A 23,390-nucleotide genomic window follows, 5' to 3' on the forward strand; every position below is an offset into this window, starting at 1 on the left:
TCTGCCTGGAAGGTTTTTAATGGAATGATTTATAATTGGATCCATTAATGCCCAAAGCTATTCGTTCCTCAATTTACCACCAGGTGAAACTGTGCGGGCGTCAGTTCTGGGGGAGAAATAAACAAGATGCACTATGACCTTTTTTGGAGAAGTTGTATTAATTTGGTATAATTAAGTGAAGTTAAGGTCAAGAGATGACTAATTTGTGCCTTTAACCAATAATTATTCCAGATGGTGTTTCTGGGTTTCATGGCATGGAGTGGGCTTTGGGGTTACCTTGCCGACAGATACGGCCGTTGGAAGGTGAGTCATACCATTTCTTTTTAAGCTTGAAATGCATCTTCTCATCACAAGAGAAATCAAAATGTATCTTTGTGCAATGAACTTCCTTTGATGTTGTGTCTTTGCAAACACCCAGTACAGTACTGGGGTCTGAATTTCATATTGCCCTTGGTTTTCTGGGTGACAATCAGCTGCTGAATCCCAGGAATGTTTTGTGGGCTGACTGAACTCATTCCATTGATGAGAATTGCAGTCATCAGGAAGTGGAGACGATCCTTGCTTAAATTCCACACACTTTTATTTTATTTTGAAATTGGAAAGTAAAATAAAACTGACTGTCCTCCTGCAGCTCGCACACCATCCGGCATAGTGGCTGCCCCGACTTTGTACAGCAAACAATTGGGATGGCAAATGGTATGTTGGCCTTTATTGTAAGAGGGTTGGAGTATAAGAGAAAGGCAGTCTTGCTGCAATTATACGAGACCACACCTGGAGTATTGTGCACAGTTTTGGCCTCCTTACCTATGGAAGGATATACTTGCCTTAGAGGCAGTGCAACAAAGGTTCACCAGACTGATTCCTGGGGTGGGAGGGAGTTCTATGAGGAAAAATTGAGTAGACTGGGCCTATACTCTCTGGAGTTTAGAAGAATGAGAGGTGATCTCATTGAAACGCATAAAATTCTGAGAGGGCTGGACAGGGTAGATGCTGAGAGGATGTTTCCCCTGGCTGAAGAATCTAGAACTAGGGGCCATTGTCTCAGGATAAGGGGTCGGCCAAATAGGACTGAGGAGAAATTTCTTCACTCAGAGAGTTGTGAATCTTTGGAATTTCTAACCCCAGAGGGCTGTGGAGGCTCAATCATTGAGTATATTCAAGACAGAGATCGATAGATTTTTAGACACTAAGGGAATCAAGGGATATGGGGATAGTGCAGGAAAGTGGAGTTGAGGTTGAAGATCAGCCATGATCTCATTGAATGGCGGAGCAGGCGCAAGGGGCTGTATAGCCTACTTCTGCTCTTATTTCTTATGTTCTTACCCAATTGCATGGAGCTGGTTCAAGAAATCTAAAGGAAGGAAAGTTTTTAAAAAATGATTATGTGCATATAAGTATTTGTCATTCTTTTGCTACTTGTTGACCTGAGTGGGAGGAAGTCTCGGTAGGTGAGGAGAAGGATGAACTGGTCCAAATGAGGGAGAGCAGTCCTGGTGGGTGAGGGGAGGGATGAGCTGGTCGAAGGGAGGGCGAGCAGTCCTGGTGGGTAAGAAATGGGATGAGCTGGTCAAAGGGAGGGAGAGCAGTCCTGGTGGGTAAGGGGAGGGATGAGCTGGTCAAAGGGAGGGAGAGCAGTCCTGGTGGGTAAGGGGAGGAATGAGCTGGTCAAAGGGAGGGAGAGCAGTCCTGGTGGGAAAGGGGAAGGATGAGCTGGTCAAAGGGAGGGAGAGCAGTCCTGGTAGGTGAGGGGAGGGATGAGCTGGTCTAAAGGGAGGGAGAGCAGTCCTGGTGGGTGAGGGGAGGGATGAGCTGGTCAAAGGGAGGGAGAGCAGTCCTGGTGGGAAAGGGGAGGGATGAGCTGGTCAAAGGGAGGGAGAGCAGTCCTGGTGGGAAAGGGGAGGGATGAGCTGGTCAAAGGGAGGGAGAGCAGTCCTGGTGGGAAAGGGGAGGGATGAGATGGTCAAAGGGAAGGAGAGCAGTCCTGGTAGGTGAGGGGAGGGATGAGCTGGTCAAAGGCAGTGAGAGCAGTCCTGGTGGGAAAGGGGAAGGATGAGCTGGTCAAAGGGAGGGAGAGCAGTCCTGGTGGGAAAGGGGAGGGATGAGCTGGTCAAAGGGAGGGAGAGCAGTCCTGGTAGGTGAGGGGAGGGATGAGCTGGTCAAAGGGAGGGAGAGCAGTCCTGTTGGGAAAGGGGAGGGATGAGCTGGTCAAAGGGAGGGAGAGCAGTCCTGGTAGATGAGGGGAGGGATGAGCTGGTCAAAGGGAGGGAGAGCAGTCCTGGTGGGTGAGGGGAGGGATGAGCTGGTCTAAAGGGAGGGAGAGCAGTCCTGGTAGGTGAGGGGAGGGATGAGCTGGTCTAAAGGGAGGGAGAGCAGTCCTGGTAGGTGAGGGGAGGGATGAGCTGGTCAAAGGGAGGGAGAGCAGTCCTGGTAGGTGAGGGGAGGGATGAGCTGGTCTAAAGGGAGGGAGAGCAGTCCTGGTGGGCAAGAAATGGGATGAGCTGGTCAAAGGGAGGGAGAGCAGCCCTGGTGGGTAAGAAATGTGATGAGCTGGTCAAAGGGAGGGAGAGCAGTCCTGGTGGGTGAGGGGAGGGATGAGCTGGTCAAAGGGAGGGAGAGCAGTCCTGGTGGGAAAGGGGAGGGATGAGCTGGTCAAAGGGAGGTCGAGCAGTCCTGGTGGGTGAGGGGAGGGATGAGCTGGCCAAAGGGAGGGAGAGCAGTCCTGGTGGGAAAGGGGAGGGATGAGCTGGTCAAAGGGAGGGAGAGCAGTCCTGGTGGGAAAGGGGAGGGATGAGCTGGCCAAAGGGAGGGAGAGCAGTCCTGGTAGGTGAGGGGAGGGATGAGCTGGTCAAAGGGAGGGAGAGCAGTCCTGGTGGGAAAGGGGAAGGATGAGCTGGTCAAAGGGAGGGAGAGCAGTCCTGGTGGGAAAGGGGAGGGATGAGCTGGTCAAAGGGAGGGAGAGCAGTCCTGGTGTGTAAGAAATGGGATGAGCTGGTCAAAGGGAGGGAGAGCAGTCCTGGTGGGTAAGAAATGGGATGAGCTGGTCAAAGGGAGGGAGAGCAGTCCTGGTGGGTAAGGGGAGGGATGAGCTGGTCAAAGGGAGGGAGAGCAGTCCTGGTGGGTAAGGGGAGGGATGAGCTGGTCAAAGGGAGGGAGAGCAGTCCTGGTGGGAAAGGGGAAGGATGAGCTGGTCAAAGGGAGGGAGAGCAGTCCTGGTAGGTGAGGGGAGGGATGAGCTGGTCAAATGGAGGGAGAGCAGTCCTGGTGGGTGAGGGGAGGGATGAGCTGGTCAAAGGGAGGGAGAGCAGTCCTGGTGGGAAAGGGGAGGGATGAGCTGGTCAAAGGGAGGGAGAGCAGTCCTGGTGGGAAAGGGGAGGGATGAGCTGGTCAAAGGGAGGGAGAGCAGTCCTGGTAGGTGAGGGGAGGGATGAGCTGGTCAAAGGGAGGGAGAGCAGTCCTGGTGGGTGAGGGGAGGGATGAGCTGGTCAAAGGGAGGGAGAGCAGTCCTGGTGGGTGACGGGAGGGATGAGCTGGCCAAAGGGAGGGAGAGCAGTCCTGGTGGGAAAGGGGAGGGATGAGCTGGTCAAAGGGAGGGAGAGGAGTCCTGGTGGGAAAGGGGAGGGATGAGCTGGTCAAAGGGAGGGAGAGCAGTCCTGGTAGGTGAGGGGAGGGATGAGCTGGTCAAAGGGAGGGAGAGCAGTCCTGGTGGGAAAGGGGAAGGATGAGCTGGTCAAAGGGAGGGAGAGCAGTCCTGGTGGGAAAGGGGAGGGATGAGCTGGCCAAAGGGAGGGAGAGCAGTCCTGGTGTGTAAGAAATGGGATGAGCTGGTCAAAGGGAGGGAGAGCAGTCCTGGTGGGTAAGAAATGGGATGAGCTGGTCAAAGGGAGGGAGAGCAGTCCTGGTGGGTAAGGGGAGGGATGAGCTGGTCAAAGGGAGGGAGAGCAGTCCTGGTGGGTAAGGGGAGGGATGAGCTGGTCAAAGGGAGGGAGAGCAGTCCTGGTGGGAAAGGGGAAGGATGAGCTGGTCAAAGGGAGGGAGAGCAGTCCTGGTAGGTGAGGGGAGGGATGAGCTGGTCAAATGGAGGGAGAGCAGTCCTGGTGGGTGAGGGGAGGGATGAGCTGGTCAAAGGGAGGGAGAGCAGTCCTGGTGGGAAAGGGGAGGGATGAGCTGGTCAAAGGGAGAGCGAGCAGTCCTGGTGGGTGAGGGGAGGGATGAGCTGGTCAAAGGGAGGGAGAGCAGTCCTGGTGGGAAAGGGGAGGGATGAGCTGGTCAAAGGGAGGGAGAGCAGTCCTGGTGGGAAAGGGGAGGGATGAGCTGGTCAAAGGGAGGGAGAGCAGTCCTGGTAGGTGAGGGGAGGGATGAGCTGGTCAAAGGGAGTGAGAGCAGTCCTGGTGGGAAAGGGGAAGGATGAGCTGGTCAAAGGGAGGGAGAGCAGTCCTGGTGGGAAAGGGGAGGGATGAGCTGGTCAAAGGGAGGGAGAGCAGTCCTGGTAGGTGAGGGGTGGGATCAGCCGGTCAAAGGGAGGGAGAGCAGTCCTGGTAGGTGAGGGGAGGGATGAGCTGGTCTAAAGGGAGGGAGAGCAGTCCTGGTGGGTAAGGGGCGGGATGAGCTGGTCAAAGGGAGGGAAAGCAGCCCTGGTGGGTAAGGGGAGGGATGAGCTGTTCAAAGGGCGGGAGAGCAGTCCTGGTGGGTAAGAAATGGGATGAGCTGGTCAAAGGGAGGGAGAGCAGTCCTGGTGGGTAAGGGGAGGGATGAGCTGGTCAAAGGGAGGGAGAGCAGTCCTGGTGGGTAAGGGGAGGGATGAGCTGGTCAAAGGCAGGGAGAGCAGTCCTGGTGGGAAAGGGGAAGGATGAGCTGGTCAAAGGGAGGGAGAGCAGTCCTGGTAGGTGAGGGGAGGGATGAGCTGGTCAAAGGGAGGGAGAGCAGTCCTGGTGGGTGAGGGTAGGGATGAGCTGGTCAAAGGGAGGGAGAGCAGTCCTGGTGGGAAAGGGGAGGGATGAGCTGGTCAAAGGGAGGGCGAGCAGTCCTGGTGGGTGAGGGGAGGGATGAGCTGGCCAAAGGGAGGGAGAGCAGTCCTGGTGGGAAAGGGGAGGGATGAGCTGGTCAAAGGGAGGGAGAGCAGTCCTGGTGGGAAAGGGGAGGGAGAGCAGTCCTGGTAGGTGAGGGGAGGGATGAGCTGGTCAAAGGGAGGGAGAGCACTCCTGGTGGGAAAGGGGAAGGATGAGCTGGTCAAAGGGAGGGAGAGCAGTCCTGGTGGGAAAGGGGAGGGATGAGCTGGTCAAAGGGAGGGAGAGCAGTCCTGGTAGGTGAGGGGAGGGATGAGCTGGTCAAAGGGAGGGAGAGCAGTCCTGGTGGGAAAGGGGAGGGATGAGCTGGTCAAAGGGAGGGAGAGCAGTCCTGGTAGATGAGGGGAGGGATGAGCTGGTCAAAGGGAGGGTGAGCAGTCCTGGTAGGTGAGGGGAGGGATGAGCTGGTCAAAGGGAGGGTGAGCAGTCCTGGTAGGTGAGGGGAGGGATGAGCTGGTCAAAGGGAGGGACAGCAGTCCTGGTGGGAAAGGGGAGGGATGAGCTGGTCAAAGGGAGGGAGAGCAGTCCTGGTGGGAAAGGGGAAGGATGAGCTGGTCAAAGGGAGGGCGAGCAGTCCTGGTGGGTGAGGGGAGGGATGAGCTGGTCAAAGGGAGGGTGAGCAATCCTGGTAGGTGAGGGGAGGGATGAGCTGGTCAAAGGGAGAGAGAGCAGTCCTGGTGGGTGAGGGGAGGGATGAGCTGGTCAAAGGGAGGGAGAGCAGTCCTGGTAGGTGAGGGGAGGGATGAGCTGGTCAAAGGGAGGGAGAGCAGTCCTGGTGGGTGAGGGGAGGGATGAGCTGGTCAAAGGGAGGGAGAGCAGTCCTGGTAGGTGAGGGGAGGGATGAGCTGGTCAAAGGGAGGGAGAGCAGTCCTGGTGGGTGAGGGGAGGGATGAGCTGGTCAAAGGGAGAGAGAGCAGTCCTGGTAGGTGAGGGGAGGGATGAGCTGGTCAAAGGGAGGGAGAGCAGTCCTGGTAGGTAAGGGGAGGGATGAGCTGGTCAAAGGGAGGGAGAGCAGTCCTGGTGGGAAAGGGGAAGGATGAGCTGGTCAAAGGGAGGGAGAGCAGTCCTGGTGGGAAAGGGGAAGGATGAGCTGGTCAAATGGAGGGAGAGCAGTCCTGGTGGGTGAGTGGAGGGATGAGCTGGTCAAAGGGAGGGAGAGCAGTCCTGGTGGGAAAGGGGAGGGATGAGCTGGTCAAAGGGAGGGAGAGCAGTCCTGGTGGGAAAGGGGAGGGATGAGCTGGTCAAAGGGAGGGAGAGCAGTCCTGGTAGGTGAGGGGAGGGATGAGCTGGTCAAAGGGAGGGAGAGCAGTCCTGGTGGGTGAGGGGAGGGATGAGCTGGTCAAAGGGAGGGAGAGCAGTCCTGGTGGGTGAGGGGAGGGATGAGCTGGCCAAAGGGAGGGAGAGCAGTCCTGGTGGGAAAGGGGAGGGATGAGCTGGTCAAAGGGAGGGAGAGCAGTCCTGGTGGGAAAGGGGAGGGATGAGCTGGTCAAAGGGAGGGAGAGCAGTCCTGGTAGGTGAGGGGAGGGATGAGCTGGTCAAAGGGAGGGAGAGCAGTCCTGGTGGGAAAGGGGAAGGATGAGCTGGTCAAAGGGAGGGAGAGCAGTCCTGGTGGGAAAGGGGAGGGATGAGCTGGTCAAAGGGAGGGAGAGCAGTCCTGGTGTGTAAGAAATGGGATGAGCTGGTCAAAGGGAGGGAGAGCAGTCCTGGTGGGTAAGGGGAGGGATGAGCTGGTCAAAGGGAGGGAGAGCAGTCCTGGTGGGTAAGGGGAGGGATGAGCTGGTCAAAGGGAGGGAGAGCAGTCCTGGTGGGAAAGGGGAAGGATGAGCTGGTCAAAGGGAGGGAGAGCAGTCCTGGTAGGTGAGGGGAGGGATGAGCTGGTCAAATGGAGGGAGAGCAGTCCTGGTGGGTGAGGGGAGGGATGAGCTGGTCAAAGGGAGGGAGAGCAGTCCTGGTGGGAAAGGGGAGGGATGAGCTGGTCAAAGGGAGAGCGAGCAGTCCTGGTGGGTGAGGGGAGGGATGAGCTGGTCAAAGGGAGGGAGAGCAGTCCTGGTGGGAAAGGGGAGGGATGAGCTGGTCAAAGGGAGGGAGAGCAGTCCTGGTGGGAAAGGGGAGGGATGAGCTGGTCAAAGGGAGGGAGAGCAGTCCTGGTAGGTGAGGGGAGGGATGAGCTGGTCAAAGGGAGTGAGAGCAGTCCTGGTGGGAAAGGGGAAGGATGAGCTGGTCAAAGGGAGGGAGAGCAGTCCTGGTGGGAAAGGGGAGGGATGAGCTGGTCAAAGGGAGGGAGAGCAGTCCTGGTAGGTGAGGGGTGGGATGAGCCGGTCAAAGGGAGGGAGAGCAGTCCTGGTAGGTGAGGGGAGGGATGAGCTGGTCTAAAGGGAGGGAGAGCAGTCCTGTTGGGTAAGGGGAGGGGTGAGCTGGTCAAAGGGAGGGAAAGCAGCCCTGGTGGGTAAGGGGAGGGATGAGCTGTTCAAAGGGCGGGAGAGCAGTCCTGGTGGGTAAGAAATGGGATGAGCTGGTCAAAGGGAGGGAGAGCAGTCCTGGTGGGTAAGGGGAGGGATGAGCTGGTCAAAGGGAGGGAGAGCAGTCCTGGTGGGTAAGGGGAGGGATGAGCTGGTCAAAGGGAGGGAGAGCAGTCCTGGTGGGAAAGGGGAAGGATGAGCTGGTCAAAGGGAGGGAGAGCAGTCCTGGTAGGTGAGGGGAGGGATGAGCTGGTCAAAGGGAGGGAGAGCAGTCCTGGTGGGTGAGGGTAGGGATGAGCTGGTCAAAGGGAGGGAGAGCAGTCCTGGTAGGTGAGGGGAGGGATGAGCTGGTCAAAGGGAGGGAGAGCAGTCCTGGTGGGAAAGGGGAGGGATGAGCTGGTCAAAGGGAGGGAGAGCAGTCCTGGTAGATGAGGGGAGGGATGAGCTGGTCAAAGGGAGGGTGAGCAGTCCTGGTAGGTGAGGGGAGGGATGAGCTGGTCAAAGGGAGGGTGAGCAGTCCTGGTAGGTGAGGGGAGGGATGAGCTGGTCAAAGGGAGGGACAGCAGTCCTGGTGGGAAAGGGGAGGGATGAGCTGGTCAAAGGGAGGGAGAGCAGTCCTGGTGGGAAAGGGGAAGGATGAGCTGGTCAAAGGGAGGGCGAGCAGTCCTGGTGGGTGAGGGGAGGGATGAGCTGGTCAAAGGGAGGGTGAGCAATCCTGGTAGGTGAGGGGAGGGATGAGCTGGTCAAAGGGAGAGAGAGCAGTCCTGGTGGGTGAGGGGAGGGATGAGCTGGTCAAAGGGAGGGAGAGCAGTCCTGGTAGGTGAGGCGAGGGATGAGCTGGTCAAAGGGAGGGAGAGCAGTCCTGGTGGGTGAGGGGAGGGATGAGCTGGTCAAAGGGAGGGAGAGCAGTCCTGGTAGGTGAGGGGAGGGATGAGCTGGTCAAAGGGAGGGAGAGCAGTCCTGGTGGGTGAGGGGAGGGATGAGCTGGTCAAAGGGAGAGAGCGCAGTCCTGGTAGGTGAGGGGAGGGATGAGCTGGTCAAAGGGAGGGAGAGCAGTCCTGGTAGGTAAGGGGAGGGATGAGCTGGTCAAAGGGAGGGAGAGCAGTCCTGGTGGGAAAGGGGAAGGATGAGCTGGTCAAAGGGAGGGAGAGCAGTCCTGGTAGGTGAGGGGAGGGATGAGCTGGTCAAATGGAGGGAGAGCAGTCCTGGTGGGTGAGGGGAGGGATGAGCTGGTCAAAGGGAGGGAGAGCAGTCCTGGTGGGAAAGGGGAGGGATGAGCTGGTCAAAGGGAGGGAGAGCAGTCCTGGTGGGAAAGGGGAGGGATGAGCTGGTCAAAGGGAGGGAGAGCAGTCCTGGTAGGTGAGGGGAGGGATGAGCTGGTCAAAGGGAGGGAGAGCAGTCCTGGTGGGTGAGGGGAGGGATGAGCTGGTCAAAGGGAGGGAGAGCAGTCCTGGTGGGTGAGGGGAGGGATGAGCTGGCCAAAGGGAGGGAGAGCAGTCCTGGTGGGAAAGGGGAGGGATGAGCTGGTCAAAGGGAGGGAGAGCAGTCCTGGTGGGAAAGGGGAGGGATGAGCTGGTCAAAGGGAGGGAGAGCAGTCCTGGTAGGTGAGGGGAGGGATGAGCTGGTCAAAGGGAGGGAGAGCAGTCCTGGTGGGAAAGGGGAAGGATGAGCTGGTCAAAGGGAGGGAGAGCAGTCCTGGTGGGAAAGGGGAGGGATGAGCTGGTCAAAGGGAGGGAGAGCAGTCCTGGTGTGTAAGAAATGGGATGAGCTGGTCAAAGGGAGGGAGAGCAGTCCTGGTGGGTAAGAAATGGGATGAGCTGGTCAAAGGGAGGGAGAGCAGTCCTGGTGGGTAAGGGGAGGGATGAGCTGGTCAAAGGGAGGGAGAGCAGTCCTGGTGGGTAAGGGGAGGGATGAGCTGGTCAAAGGGAGGGAGAGCAGTCCTGGTGGGAAAGGGGAAGGATGAGCTGGTCAAAGGGAGGGAGAGCAGTCCTGGTAGGTGAGGGGAGGGATGAGCTGGTCAAATGGAGGGAGAGCAGTCCTGGTGGGTGAGGGGAGGGATGAGCTGGTCAAAGGGAGGGAGAGCAGTCCTGGTGGGAAAGGGGAGGGATGAGCTGGTCAAAGGGAGAGCGAGCAGTCCTGGTGGGTGAGGGGAGGGATGAGCTGGTCAAAGGGAGGGAGAGCAGTCCTGGTGGGAAAGGGGAGGGATGAGCTGGTCAAAGGGAGGGAGAGCAGTCCTGGTGGGAAAGGGGAGGGATGAGCTGGTCAAAGGGAGGGAGAGCAGTCCTGGTAGGTGAGGGGAGGGATGAGCTGGTCAAAGGGAGTGAGAGCAGTCCTGGTGGGAAAGGGGAAGGATGAGCTGGTCAAAGGGAGGGAGAGCAGTCCTGGTGGGAAAGGGGAGGGATGAGCTGGTCAAAGGGAGGGAGAGCAGTCCTGGTAGGTGAGGGGTGGGATGAGCCGGTCAAAGGGAGGGAGAGCAGTCCTGGTAGGTGAGGGGAGGGATGAGCTGGTCTAAAGGGAGGGAGAGCAGTCCTGGTGGGTAAGGGGAGGGATGAGCTGGTCAAAGGGAGGGAAAGCAGCCCTGGTGGGTAAGGGGAGGGATGAGCTGTTCAAAGGGCGGGAGAGCAGTCCTGGTGGGTAAGAAATGGGATGAGCTGGTCAAAGGGAGGGAGAGCAGTCCTGGTGGGTAAGGGGAGGGATGAGCTGGTCAAAGGGAGGGAGAGCAGTCCTGGTGGGTAAGGGGAGGGATGAGCTGGTCAAAGGGAGGGAGAGCAGTCCTGGTGGGAAAGGGGAAGGATGAGCTGGTCAAAGGGAGGGAGAGCAGTCCTGGTAGGTGAGGGGAGGGATGAGCTGGTCAAAGGGAGGGAGAGCAGTCCTGGTGGGTGAGGGTAGGGATGAGCTGGTCAAAGGGAGGGAGAGCAGTCCTGGTGGGAAAGGGGAGGGATGAGCTGGTCAAAGGGAGGGCGAGCAGTCCTGGTGGGTGAGGGGAGGGATGAGCTGGCCAAAGGGAGGGAGAGCAGTCCTGGTGGGAAAGGGGAGGGATGAGCTGGTCAAAGGGAGGGAGAGCAGTCCTGGTGGGAAAGGGGAGGGAGAGCAGTCCTGGTAGGTGAGGGGAGGGATGAGCTGGTCAAAGGGAGGGAGAGCACTCCTGGTGGGAAAGGGGAAGGATGAGCTGGTCAAAGGGAGGGAGAGCAGTCCTGGTGGGAAAGGGGAGGGATGAGCTGGTCAAAGGGAGGGAGAGCAGTCCTGGTAGGTTAGGGGAGGGATGAGCTGGTCAAAGGGAGGGAGAGCAGTCCTGGTGGGAAAGGGGAGGGATGAGCTGGTCAAAGGGAGGGAGAGCAGTCCTGGTAGATGAGGGGAGGGATGAGCTGGTCAAAGGGAGGGAGAGCAGTCCTGGTGGGTGAGGGGAGGGATAAGCTGGTCTAAAGGGAGGGAGAGCAGTCCTGGTAGGTGAGGGGAGGGATGAGCTGGTCTAAAGGGAGGGAGAGCAGTCCTGGTAGGTGAGGGGAGGGATTAGCTGGTCAAAGGGAGGGAGAGCAGTCCTGGTAGGTGAGGGGAGGGATGAGCTGGTCTAAAGGGAGGGAGAGCAGTCCTGGTGGGTGAGGGGAGGGATGAGCTGGTCAAAGGGAGGGTGAGCAGTCCTGGTAGGTGAGGGGAGGGATGAGCTGGTCAAAGGGAGGGTGAGCAGTTCCGGTAGGTGAGGGGAGGGATGAGCTGGTCAAAGGGAGGGACAGCAGTCCTGGTGGGAAAGGGGAGGGATGAGCTGGTCAAAGGGAGGGAGAGCAGTCCTGGTGGGAAAGGGGAAGGATGAGCTGGTCAAAGGGAGGGCGAGCAGTCCTGGTGGGTGAGGGGAGGGATGAGCTGGTCAAAGGGAGGGTGAGCAATCCTGGTAGGTGAGGGGAGGGATGAGCTGGTCAAAGGGAGAGAGAGCAGTCCTGGTGGGTGAGGGGAGGGATGAGCTGGTCAAAGGGAGGGAGAGCAGTCCTGGTAGGTGAGGGGAGGGATGAGCTGGTCAAAGGGAGGGAGAGCAGTCCTGGTGGGTGAGGGGAGGGATGAGCTGGTCAAAGGGAGGGAGAGCAGTCCTGGTAGGTGAGGGGAGGGATGAGCTGGTCAAAGGGAGGGAGAGCAGTCCTGGTGGGTGAGGGGAGGGATGAGCTGGTCAAAGGGAGGGAGAGCAGTCCTGGTGGGAAAGGGGAAGGATGAGCTGGTCAAAGGGAGGGAGAGCAGTCCTGGTGGGAAAGGGGAAGGTTTGAGAAGTTGAATTCAGTTGGAACAAAATTTTGGAAAAAAAATCTGGTTCCATGTGGCTCCACTCACACTCACTTCCACCTGCTTTGTTTAAAAAAATATTCGGCATAAACTTGACCTGAATAAAGGTTTTCGAAATTTGTTCTCTTGCTTTACTTCAAATATTTTTGAAAAACAACCAATCAAATACTGCTCGGGAATCGAGGAACGTTTTACCACTAAATGCATCCTGGGAAGTTGTGCACACGGCACGCACTCAGACGGTAACATCTGACCTCAGCTGACGGAAGTTTTGCCCTGGAGCAAAAGATCCAAAGCTATTTAATTTTTCTGGACAAGGCACACAGTTTCGGCAACATTACATGTTTTTGTAAATTGGTAGTGTTGGAACCTTCTTTCTCGCTTTGCTTTCTGCTCCAGGTTCTTCTCGTAGCCACCATCTGGAGTTCCTACTACTCAGGCCTGACTTCGTTTGCGCACACTTATGGCTGGTTTGTCTTCCTCCGTTCCATGGTAGGATGTGGAGTGGCTGGCCATTCACAAGGGTATGAAGCATTTTGTCGTCATCTTTTCCTTTTTCTGACCAGTTGCAGTATTGCCTATTACTACCTCAGATTGCTCTCCAGCCTGCCTGGATGACCCATGTTTCAGTGTTTTCGATGGATTCTTTGTTGGATCAACTGGGAATAGTTGTGAGGTCCAAGGAGCATCATCAAAAGCATCGGTCCCTCTGGGCTGGACTGTGCCTGGATGAAAAGGACAGAATGGATATAGGATGCAATTGGCCCGCTATACGTGATGGCCGGTATTACAGGGTAATGCTATTACGGTACTCTGCTATATAACAAGAATGTTTTAGATCACTATTGAATAAACTAAACAAAACTGCATACAGTGCAACTAGTTTTATTTAAACTGCAGTCAGTGCTTAGTAACCCCACACCACTTAGAGGGGATTAGACGGGTTTAAGTACACAAAAGGCAATTGGACCTTAACAAGGTGCTATTTACTCATACAATAGTAAAATACTGCGGATGCTGGAAATCTGAAATAACAACAGAAAATGCTGGAAACACTCAGCAGGTCAGGCAGCATCTGTGGAGAGAGAAACAGAGTTAACGTTTCGGGTCGAGGACCCTTCGTCAGAACTGGAAAAGGTTAGAGAAGAGAGATTTTTAAGCAAGTGCAGGGGCAGGGATAGGGAGGAGGGGAAGAAAGAACAAAGGGAAGGTCTGTGATAGGATGGAAGGCAGGAGAGATTGACTAACAAAAGGGATGATGGTGCAAGGCAAAAGGAGATGGTAAAGGGACAAGTTAAGAAACAAAAGATGACTCTAGATGAGGTGTAAATGGCAAAGGCAGAATCATCAACAGCTACCATGCGAGAGAAAAAAGGGGAAAGAAATAAAATATTGGGGACCAATTTATAGTCTGAAATTGTTGAACTTGATGTTGAGTCCAGAAGGCTGTAAAGTGCCTAATCGAAAGATGAGGTGCTGTTCCTCGAGCTTACGTTGAGCTTCGTTGGAACAGTGCAAGAGGCCGAGGTCGGAGAGGTCAGAGTGGGAGTGGAGCGGAGAATTAAAGTGACAGGCGACCAGAAGCTCGGGGTTACGCTTACGGACTGAACTGAGGTGTTCCGCAAAGCGGTCAGGGAGTGTTACCGGCATTATCTGTTGCTATTTACTTATGTTTGTTCTTGCATTTAGTGCACCTTAGAGAGATGCCATGAGTTAATTGAATGGCGGACCAGACTTTAAGGGCTGTTTGGCCTACTCCTGTTCCTATGTTCCTAGGATAAAATGGGGAGGAGGGGGAAAAATCAGGGACCAGATTGCTGTCTTTCAGAGACCAGGAGCTCAAAATTCCTCTATCAATTTGCAATCTACAAACAAAATCTCAGGCACATGCGCCTGAGAATTCAGATTTAAATCTCAAACATGTTCCCCTTGAGAATTCAGGTTCATTAGAGTGTTGTTAATATAATTACAGGCATTGTGTCAATGATATGATTTACTTTATTACAAATGATTTGGGGAAATTAGTCAAACTTTGGACCCACTAAACCAGTCCAATTCACTCCATCCCTTCTGCTGTCAACTGATAGCAGTCACAGTTAGCGCTGTCATTGTGTAATCCCTCAGGAGTGACTGTCAACCCATTGTAGTTAGTTCTACTCACCAGCACACATTGGCATGGTCGCCAATCCCTGGATATCACTTCTTAATCTCTTATTTCCTGAACAGCCTTGTTGTCAGTGAGGAGAAAGGTGAGGATTCCTCTGGACTCTGAGCATCATTCATCATAAATACACATCTGAAGTATTCCTCTGGTAACTTTAATGAAGTTGGATGCAGTGTCTAGAGGAATTTTTAGCCAAGGGTTATTTTAAACATAGAGTCACGTTAGGAAATTAATATGTTGTTTTTGAGAAATGTTGAACATAAAGGCCTGTGGGGAAACAACTTCACTGGTATTTGATTAAACTTTTTGTGCAAACTGGAAAGAGACAATTTGATGGGCCAATTTTTTTTATCATGTGCTTTAAATATCTATATGTTACTAAAAGGAAACTTGTGTAGGGTGCGCACTTCATGTGAACAAACCTTATTTCCTGTTGTCACACTTTTGATATGATGTTTACCACTGTAAATTGCTATATCAACACTTCTCATTCAATTTTGCTATGTCAACGGTCATGATGTAGTCACAGATTCTGGCCAATAGGTGGCCCCGTGCAGTGAGTTTCTGAAGTCTCTCTGCCACCATCTTCTATATATAACAATACAGTCACCACCACTTAGAACGTCCACGTTTAAAACGGGCAGTCACTTATATCGGTCGTAAAGCGATAACCAGTATCCATTTGCATTAATGTCAATTTCAAAGTTGCTGGTGAGTAAGCACTGACCGAAATAAACAAAGCGCTTATTCACCAGCTCGCACCTCATTAAGGTGCACTGAATGAAAGAACAAACATAAGTAAATAGCAATAACAACAGAAAATGCTGGAAAAACTCAGCAGGTCAGGGCAGCGTCTGTGGAGAGAGAAACAGAGTAAATGTTTCAGGTCGAAGACCTTTCGTCAGAACTGGAAAAAGCAGGAAATGGAAAGCAGGTTTAGGGGCTGGGAAAAGGGGGAGGGGATGAAAGAACAAAAGGGAAGGTCAGTGATAGGATAGAAAGCAGGAGAGATTAAGAGACATTGAGAGACATTAAGAGATATTCAAGGCGAGAGAAGGTGGTAATGGGGCAGGTTAAGGAACAAAGGATGGCTCTAGATGGGGTGTGAATTGCGCTGGCAGAATGAAGGACAGCTGTTATGTGGGAGGGAAAGAAAAAAAAGAAGAAAATATATATATGTGATAGGGGCCGAGGTTATGATCTGATGTTGAGTCCAAAGGGTTGTAAAGTGTCTAATCGAAAGATGAGGTGCTGTTCCTCGAGCTTACGCTGAGCTTCCGTGGAACAATGCAAGAGGCTGAGGACGGTGAGGTCTGAGTGGGAATGGAGCGGTGAATTAAAGTGACAGGCCACCGGGAGCTCGGGGTCCCCCTTACGGACTGAACGGAGGTGTTCCGCAAAGCGGTCACCCAATCTGCGTTTGGTCTCCTCAATGTAGAGGAGACCACATCGTGAGCAGCGAATCCGTTTGTCTCTTCAACCTTGTTCTGAAGAAAGGTCATCGACCTGAAACATTGACTCTGTTTCTCTCTCCACGGATGCTGCCTGGCCTGCTGAGTTTTTCCAGCGTTTTCTGTTGTTATTTCAGATTTCCAGCATCCGCAGTATTTTGCTATCGTATAAGTAAATAGCATCTTGTTAAGATCCAATTACCTTTTGTGTACTTAAAACCGTCCAATCCCCTCTAAATGGTGTGGGGTTACAGTTTGTACTAAGCACTGACTGCAGTTTAAATAAACCTAGTTGCATGATATTCTTGTTATATAGTCGAGTACTGTAATAGCGCTACCCTGTCATACCAGCCATCGTGTATAGCGGGCAAATCACGTTTGCGCAAACACACCCGCTATAAACGGTGAGGACTGTACTTCTATTCATCAATTGATCATCGGAAATACCACAGGCAATTTATTACTTTTAAAATGATTAGACTTGTACTAAGGTTTACATGCTTTCTCGGGTCATGATGTAATGCAGAAGATGTGATACATTACTGGTGATATGATATTTGCACAGGCATTCACTGAGGGTCTTGTTCAGTTCCCTCCATTTGGATAGGATTCTCATTGATTGTTTTTGTCCTTGCCAATGAGGCTTGGGTCATATGATGGGGAAAAGGGGCTGAGAGTGTCTTGATAGGCACTGGGCTGAGTTACTGCTCGGTATTTGGGAGACCTGTTTGTTCAGCAGTCAGCTCTGGGCTCTCATGCTTTCTCAAGTGCATATAAATAAAGTATAATAGGGATATGTTAATCAAAATATAACACAAAAATGTGTGCATGATTTTTCCCTGTACTGAACTGTTTCAGGTGCCACATCATTACAAAATATAAACGGTTCCACTGATGTTACTCTGTAGGTTATAAGCTAGTTTGCAAAGCCTGATCCAAGTGTCCTTCAAATTTGAGTTGGTTTTGGGTGAGCTTTCCAGTTACAATTTGAATTTTGCACAGTGTCTAACACAGAAGTGCTGGGGCCCAGTGTTCCCGCTAAGCTGGGTGCGTGCGAAGGCGGCCGCGCAGTAATCTGCAAGGTCCTGCGCAGACCGCTCACAAGCTTTTCCATTTGAAATACGGCGCATGCACAGAAATTTAAAGGGACCACGCATTGAAATAAACAGGCCACGCACAACAAAGACAATTTAGAGGGAACATTGCTGGGGCCTACCTCCTACTCCGTCATGTCAGCACCTTGACCTCTTTAGATATGTAAGCTTGGCCCATTCGGTCTGAGCACTGAGTCAAAAGGTTCAGGTCCCCACACCAGAAGCTGAGCACATAATCTCGGCTGAAGGAGTCTTGTCCTGAATTGTCAGAGGCCTTGGCCTTCAGATGGCACATTAAGCCGTGGCCCTTTCTGCGTGTTCACTTGGGTGTTTAAAGCTGCAATGGAATGATGGAAAGGGTACCTTTCAGGATCAAGTGGGACGCAGGGCCATCTTTGTACAAAGCTGTTTTCTTATGAAATGAAAACAGAATGTGTTGGAAATGCACAGCTGATGGGTCAGCAGCTGTAAAGAGAAGAGAAAATAAACAGGTTCTGATGTTTCGGATCTGTACCCTTCATTAGAGCTGGAGATTGAAAGATAGCCATGCATCTTAATGAGGAATTTTAGTAACACAACCACCAGGAAAGAAAAACTTCCATTTATAGAACACCTATCACGACCTCGCGACCTCCCAAAGCACTTCACAGCCAATTAAATACTTTCTGAAGCATAGTCACTGTTGTAATGTAGGAAACTCGTTAGCCAATTTGCGCTCAGCAAGCTCCCACAAACAGCAATTAAATAAATAACAACATAAGAAATAGGGGCAGGAGTAGGCCCTTCGGCCCATCGAGCCTGCTCCGCCGTTCAATAAGATCATGGCTGAACTTCTACATTAGCTCCACTATCCCCATTATCCCCATTTCCCTTGATTCCCAAGAATCTATCGATCTCTGTCTTTAATATACTTAACGACTCAGCATCCACAGCCATCTAGGGTAGAGAATTCCAAAATTTCACAACCCTCTGAGTGAAGAAATTTCTCTTCAGCTCAGTCCTAAATGTCCAACCCCTTATCCTGAGAATATGACCCCTAGTTCTAGGCTCTCCAGCCAAGGAAACAACCTCTCAGCATCTACCCTCTAAGAATTTTATACATTTCAATGAGATAACCTTTCATTCTTCTAAACACCAGAGGATGTAGGCCCATTCTACTCAATCTGTTTTATTGATGTCGGTCGAGGGATAAATATTGGCCAAGACACTGGGGTTAACTTCTCTTCTTCGAAATAGTGTCATGGGATCCCTTATGTCCACCTGAGCAAGCAGACAGGGCCTTGGTTTAATGTCTCATATGAAAGACAGCGCCTCCAATAGTGTAGCCCTCCCTCAGTACTGCACTGGACTGTCAGCTTAAATTATAAGCTCAAGTCTCCCTGGAGTGGGACTTGAACCCACAACTTTCGGATTCAGAGGCAAGAGTGCTACCCACTTTTTTTTTAAATATTATACTTTATTGAACATTAAGAACATTTACAACATCGTGATCATTACATTGTATGATACAAATCAATTCCACCGCTCTGCACAGCCATTCCGCCATCACATTTTAACATCAAAACCTGAAACTAATTTGTCACCTGTAACATATATTAATCGATTGTACTTTAAAAATTGGTTGTAAAATGCTGTCCTTAAATTCCTTTCTGAATAAAACATCCACAGAGCCTTATAATGATCTTTTAGCTTATATTTAAAATACTCTTTTAGATTGATTCTCCTCCCCTTAAAAAACAGAGCATTCCTTCTTTGCACAATCACGAATCTAGCCAAACTGAACATTAAATTAATTGCCACTCCGCTAGACTCTGGCAGACTCTCCTGCAATCCCCATCTCAAAATTGAGTCCCACGGGATTCCCATTCTCGCTCTTCGGTCCCCACCCAGCAAAAAAGCTTCACACAACTGTCGAACATAGTACTTAAAGTCATTTAACTGCGGACATAACACCAGTAAATGGGACAGAGTCTCATCCCATGTCCCACACATTGGGCAAGTTGCCGCCTCCACTCGTCCAATCTTGCACAAGACCGTCATGGTAAAAATCCAGTTATGAGCCAATTTGAAATCCAGTTCAATCCATTCTGGGCATTTAAAATTTGCCCATACTCCCTTCCAAATCCTGTTGAAGTCCAGCTGTGGGTATATACTCTGCCAAAACTCCTGACCAGCAGGTGTCTTGAATCTCCATTCTCTGAATACCTCATAGAAATCTCAAGTATTACAGTTGTCAAATTGGACCAACTCTCCCCCTTTCTCCAGTACAAAGCTTGGAAAAGCAGGACGCATTTTACTTCCTTTGGAGATTTCCGCATTTATTTCTCCCATCCAATCCTGTGGCATTGCCCTCACAATCTTCTCATACATGATTCCTATTGCTTTTCCTTCTACCTCCTGATCCTCCTCCCACACCATGTCCCTCACTATCGCTTCTGGCAACCAACCTGGAATCACCTCGTATAATACATCTTTCACAGATATAATCCCAGCTTTTATAAAAGCTTGATTAAATAAAACCTTTCCTTCGATGTTGACCCACCTATTCAAAAATAAGGGCTGTTCTAAAAATTCCTCAGCCCCCTTGGGCATAAACTGCACACTCTGTAAAAATTGGGCTCAAGTCTCTACAACCCCCTTATAAAACCTAGGAAGAAGTTTAATCGATTTCAAAAACATATTATTGTATTCCATATACAATATCCCCTGCCCTCCTATCCCACTTCGTTTTAAAAAATGCTCAAAACAACTCTTCCAAAAACTTGTAGTTGACACCTGAAGAAATCTCTTCACCCATTTGATTCTAAAGGATTTTTCTTCAAATCAGTATCTGGAAAGTTGAGTCCTCCCTGATTTCTCCGTCCAATGATGGTATTGTATGCCACCAAGGCTGGTTTCCCTTCCCATAAAAACCTCACACAAGCCTCTCGGATGGACTTTTCCGTCCACTCAGGAATATCCTCCACTGTCAATAAGTACCATAGCTTAGATAGCAGGAGAGCAGACACCGCTGTCGCTCTTCCTTGCACTTTCAACCACCTTCTTTCCCATCTTCCCAAAATCTTTTACATTTTCATAACCTTCGGTTCCCAATTTAATCGATCCACTTCATCCCTGTCTTTCTTGCACCCCATATGCACCCCCAGAACTTCCAAAACCTCCACCACCTTAAAGGGACATTCCCCCAACCATTCCCCCCTACCCCTTCCTGCAACCAGGCATTGGGACTTACTATAATTTACTCTGGCTCCTGAAGCTCTGCAATATTCCTCCACTACCTCCATAGCTTTCCTCAATGACTCCCCATTTCTCAATGTTAAGGTTGTGTCATCTGCATATTGGTGTATCACCGACACCAGCCCAGAACTGGGGACCACAATCCCAACTACACCTTGTTTCTTTCGCATCATGTAACCTAATGGTTCTGCTACCAATGTGTACAACAATGGGGACAGGGGACAACCCTGTCTCACTGGTCTCTGTATCGGAAAATACTTGGATAAAAAACCATTACGTTTAACGCAGCTACATATGTTTGAATAAAAGATCCTTATCCACTGAATGAAATTTTCCTTGAAACCAAATGCTTCCAAAACCTTCAATAAAAACTCATGAGAGACCCTATCAAAGGCTTTCTCTTGATCTATCTTTAATACATAAGCCTCCCTCCCACTCTCTTCCATGAGCTCTATCGCATCTCGGATTGAGACCACAGAGTCTGCGATGTCCCGGCCTATGACTCCATAGGACTGAGAGGGCCAAACTATCTCTGGTGACATCTCCTTCAAACGATTTGCCATAACCCTCGCCAAGATCTTATAATCCACATTTAATAATGTGATGGGCCTCCAATTCTTCAGATCCCATCTATCCCCTTTATTTTTATATAAGCTAAGCTTATGATACCTCTCCTCATAGATGGGGCCAGGCTACCCTCAATTTTATTTTCCTTAAAAACTTCTAAGAGCAATGGACTTAAAATCTCAAAAAATTCTTTATAAAATTCTGCACTTAGTCCATAGGACCCTGGGCTTTTCCCCCCCTTCATTCCACTTATTGCTACTTTTATTTCTGCTAATCGTACTACTTTGTCACACATGCTTCTCTCATCCTCCTTTAAACCCTCTTCAATAAAAGCAGTAACCTTCCCCATCGCCAAATTGGAAATGTCTTCTTTTGTATATAACTCTTGATAAAAGCTGCTAGCCGCCTCTAAAATCTTCCCACTTTCATGAATGATCTTCTCCCCAACCTTCAACTCTTCAATTAACGATAATCTCTGTCGCAGCTTCTCCTGCTCTAGAAAATATCTAGTGCATCTTTCGCCCTCCAATGCATCTCTAGCCTTTGCACGGAGAATGGCCCCCTTGCATTTTTCAGCTTGCAATAATTCCCACTCTTCCTTTAGCACCCGGAACTTAGTCTCAGCTCCCTTATCCCCTCCGTCAACTGCTTTACAGGCATCTGTAAACCTTTTGTTTATATTCTCTTCTCGATGCCGGTTAGCTGCCGCCCTCTTTTTCCCATAACGTACCGAAAAAACTTTTACCTCATATTTGAAATTGTCCCACCAAACTCTTCTTTCTTTCAAGAACAAAGGTTCCTTCCGAGTATTCTTTATTATATTTATAATCCCTTCTTTATAAGCAATTTCTTTCAGGTATTGATTGTTTAAAATCCACACCCCTGAACCAACCTTAACTCTGCTGTTCCTAATTCTAAGTGTAAGAGCCATGAAACAGTGGCTGCCTGTTTGGAAACTAAGAAGCGCCACTACACTAAGAACCAAAGCCGAGTGATCACTAAAAAATACTTTTTTATAATAAATCTCCATCACCTCCGAACTTAACCCTTCCCGCATTAACACAAAATCTATTCGGCTCTGTTTTAAAACATCACCCACCCAACCTGCTCTGGAGAATTTCCTTTTTATGGGGTTCCGGTCCCTCCATAAGTCTCTCAAATTTAAATTTGCCATCATTTTTACAATCATCCCTCTGGAGTTATCATCCTTAAAGGTCATCTGGGCTGAAATGTCCATCCGAGATAAAAATCCATTAAAATCCCCCACTATACAAGGATTTTCCACCTCTGCCGCTTCAGTGAATAACCCCCGAAAAAACTCACGGCGCTTGCAATGGTCGTTCGGTGCATAGATATTAAAGAGATCGCAATTAAATCCCTCCATTTTTACCCTTAGCCGTAAAAATCTCCCCTCAGTGTCCTTGTCCGCCAAGGCAACGTTCTCTTTTATGGACGGACTCACCAAAACAGCCACCCCTCTACGGTTATTGTTTGCACAACTTGGAAACACCTCTCCCTTCCAAACCTTCTGAACTCTTTCTAGAATATCCTCATCCCAAAAGGTTTCTTGCAGACACAACAAGTCCGTACCTTTAAAACCCTGCAACAACTGCTGCAATTTCTTCTGACCCCTCCGTCCGTTCACATTAATCGAGACCAATGTAATCATGGCTCCAAAGAAGGGAAGTATGCCCGATAATCTCCCCATCATTTAATCTCTGGCTCTTCCCTCCTCTCATGCTCCTTCTCAACTTTTCGGGCAGCTGTTGCTTTTTCCTGCAGCCTCTGGCTCTTTTTCACCTCCTGTTTGACCCCTCCCTGCTGTTTCAGCCTCTTCCTTGCATTAAGTTTGGGCCCAGGAGCTGCCCTTTCTCCCTCCTTCTGCCCCTCACTAACCTTTCCCTTTTCACATGATGCCACCCCACCCCCGACTTCCATGTCTCTGTCCCCCTTTAATTCCTCACACTCAAGCTCTTCTGCAACCCCCTGTGCCTGCTCCCCGTCAGATACATAATCCTGCTCCCCGTCAGATACTTCATCTCCCACAGAGAGTCTTCCTGCTATCGCAGTTTCTCCCACTGTGCTGTTCCCTTCGACCACATCTCCACCTCTGACCCTTGCACCTTGTTCCCTCACTCCATGGGACAATGGCGCACCTAAATTGTTCCCTTCTGACGTCTCTATCTTGCCGATCCCATCCTGCTGTCCCTTTAAGGCTCCTGCCTCTTGCACCCTCTCCCCATCCTGCCCCCTACCGCTCACCAAGATATCTGACACCCCGCCTCTCCCCAGAGCACCCACATCCACCACACACCCTGCTCCCGCCTCCTCTCCCCCCGCAGACACCAGACTCCCCAGGGGGAGCCGAACTGCACTAAGGCTCGAGTCTGCACTCGACCCTCGTTGCCCGCTGATGTCTCTTGGTGCACTCGGCATGTTTTCCGCCATCTCCATCCCGTTCTCCGCTCCACCATCCTCTGCCTCTTCCTGTGCTCCTTTTTCCTTCATTTTACCGGCTGTGTCCTCCGACTGCACCGCTCCTCCGGCTGTTCCACACTCATCTCCTGCTCCTTCTCCCATCTCCTCATCACTCATATCACTCCCTTCTGCCACACACTCACAGCGGGTGGGGCCTTTACGACACACCCCACAGCTCTCCGCCTTGCAGCTCTGAGCAATGTGTCCCGACTCACCGCAATTGTAACAATACAGGTCTGGACAGTTTCTTACGAGATGGTTATGTCCAAGACAATAATAGCACACCTTTACTTGGTTATCATGCAGCACACGAAAGTACTGCACTCCTTCCAGTGTCTCGAACTTCATACTGTACGGCAATGACCTCACCCCCTCAGGGAACCGTACCTTTACATACCGGGTTCCATCTGCTACCCGTGTTCCCGGATAATACCTCCTCTTTATTGCAGAACAGAGTTTTATGTCCCACGACTCCAACTTCTTGCTTAGCACTTCGTCCTCAATGTAAACTGGCAAGTTTAAAAATGAAACCCCCACCTCCTCTGAATATAGCAGAGTCACCTTCAAGAATTTCTCACCAACTTTCAGACTGAGTAACAATCTTTCCACCT

General features: G+C 51.2%; 1 protein-coding gene across 1 annotated transcript in view; it reads left to right on the forward strand.

The window, feature by feature from the left end:
- Positions 1-23,390, forward strand: part of svopl (SVOP-like) — a 111,499-nt gene that overhangs the window by 15,127 nt on the left and 72,982 nt on the right. Inside the window, exons 2-3 of the mRNA XM_086008621.1 lie at positions 232-303; positions 12,188-12,312. Coding sequence (XP_085864747.1) covers positions 232-303; positions 12,188-12,312 — 197 coding nt within the window. The remainder of the gene's footprint in view (positions 1-231; positions 304-12,187; positions 12,313-23,390) is intronic.

The sequence above is a fragment of the Somniosus microcephalus genome, chromosome 16 (genome assembly GCF_052327205.1).
Source record: "Somniosus microcephalus isolate GS21.2 chromosome 16, FLI_Smic_1.0, whole genome shotgun sequence".
In the NCBI taxonomy this organism is placed as follows: domain Eukaryota; kingdom Metazoa; phylum Chordata; class Chondrichthyes; order Squaliformes; family Somniosidae; genus Somniosus; species Somniosus microcephalus.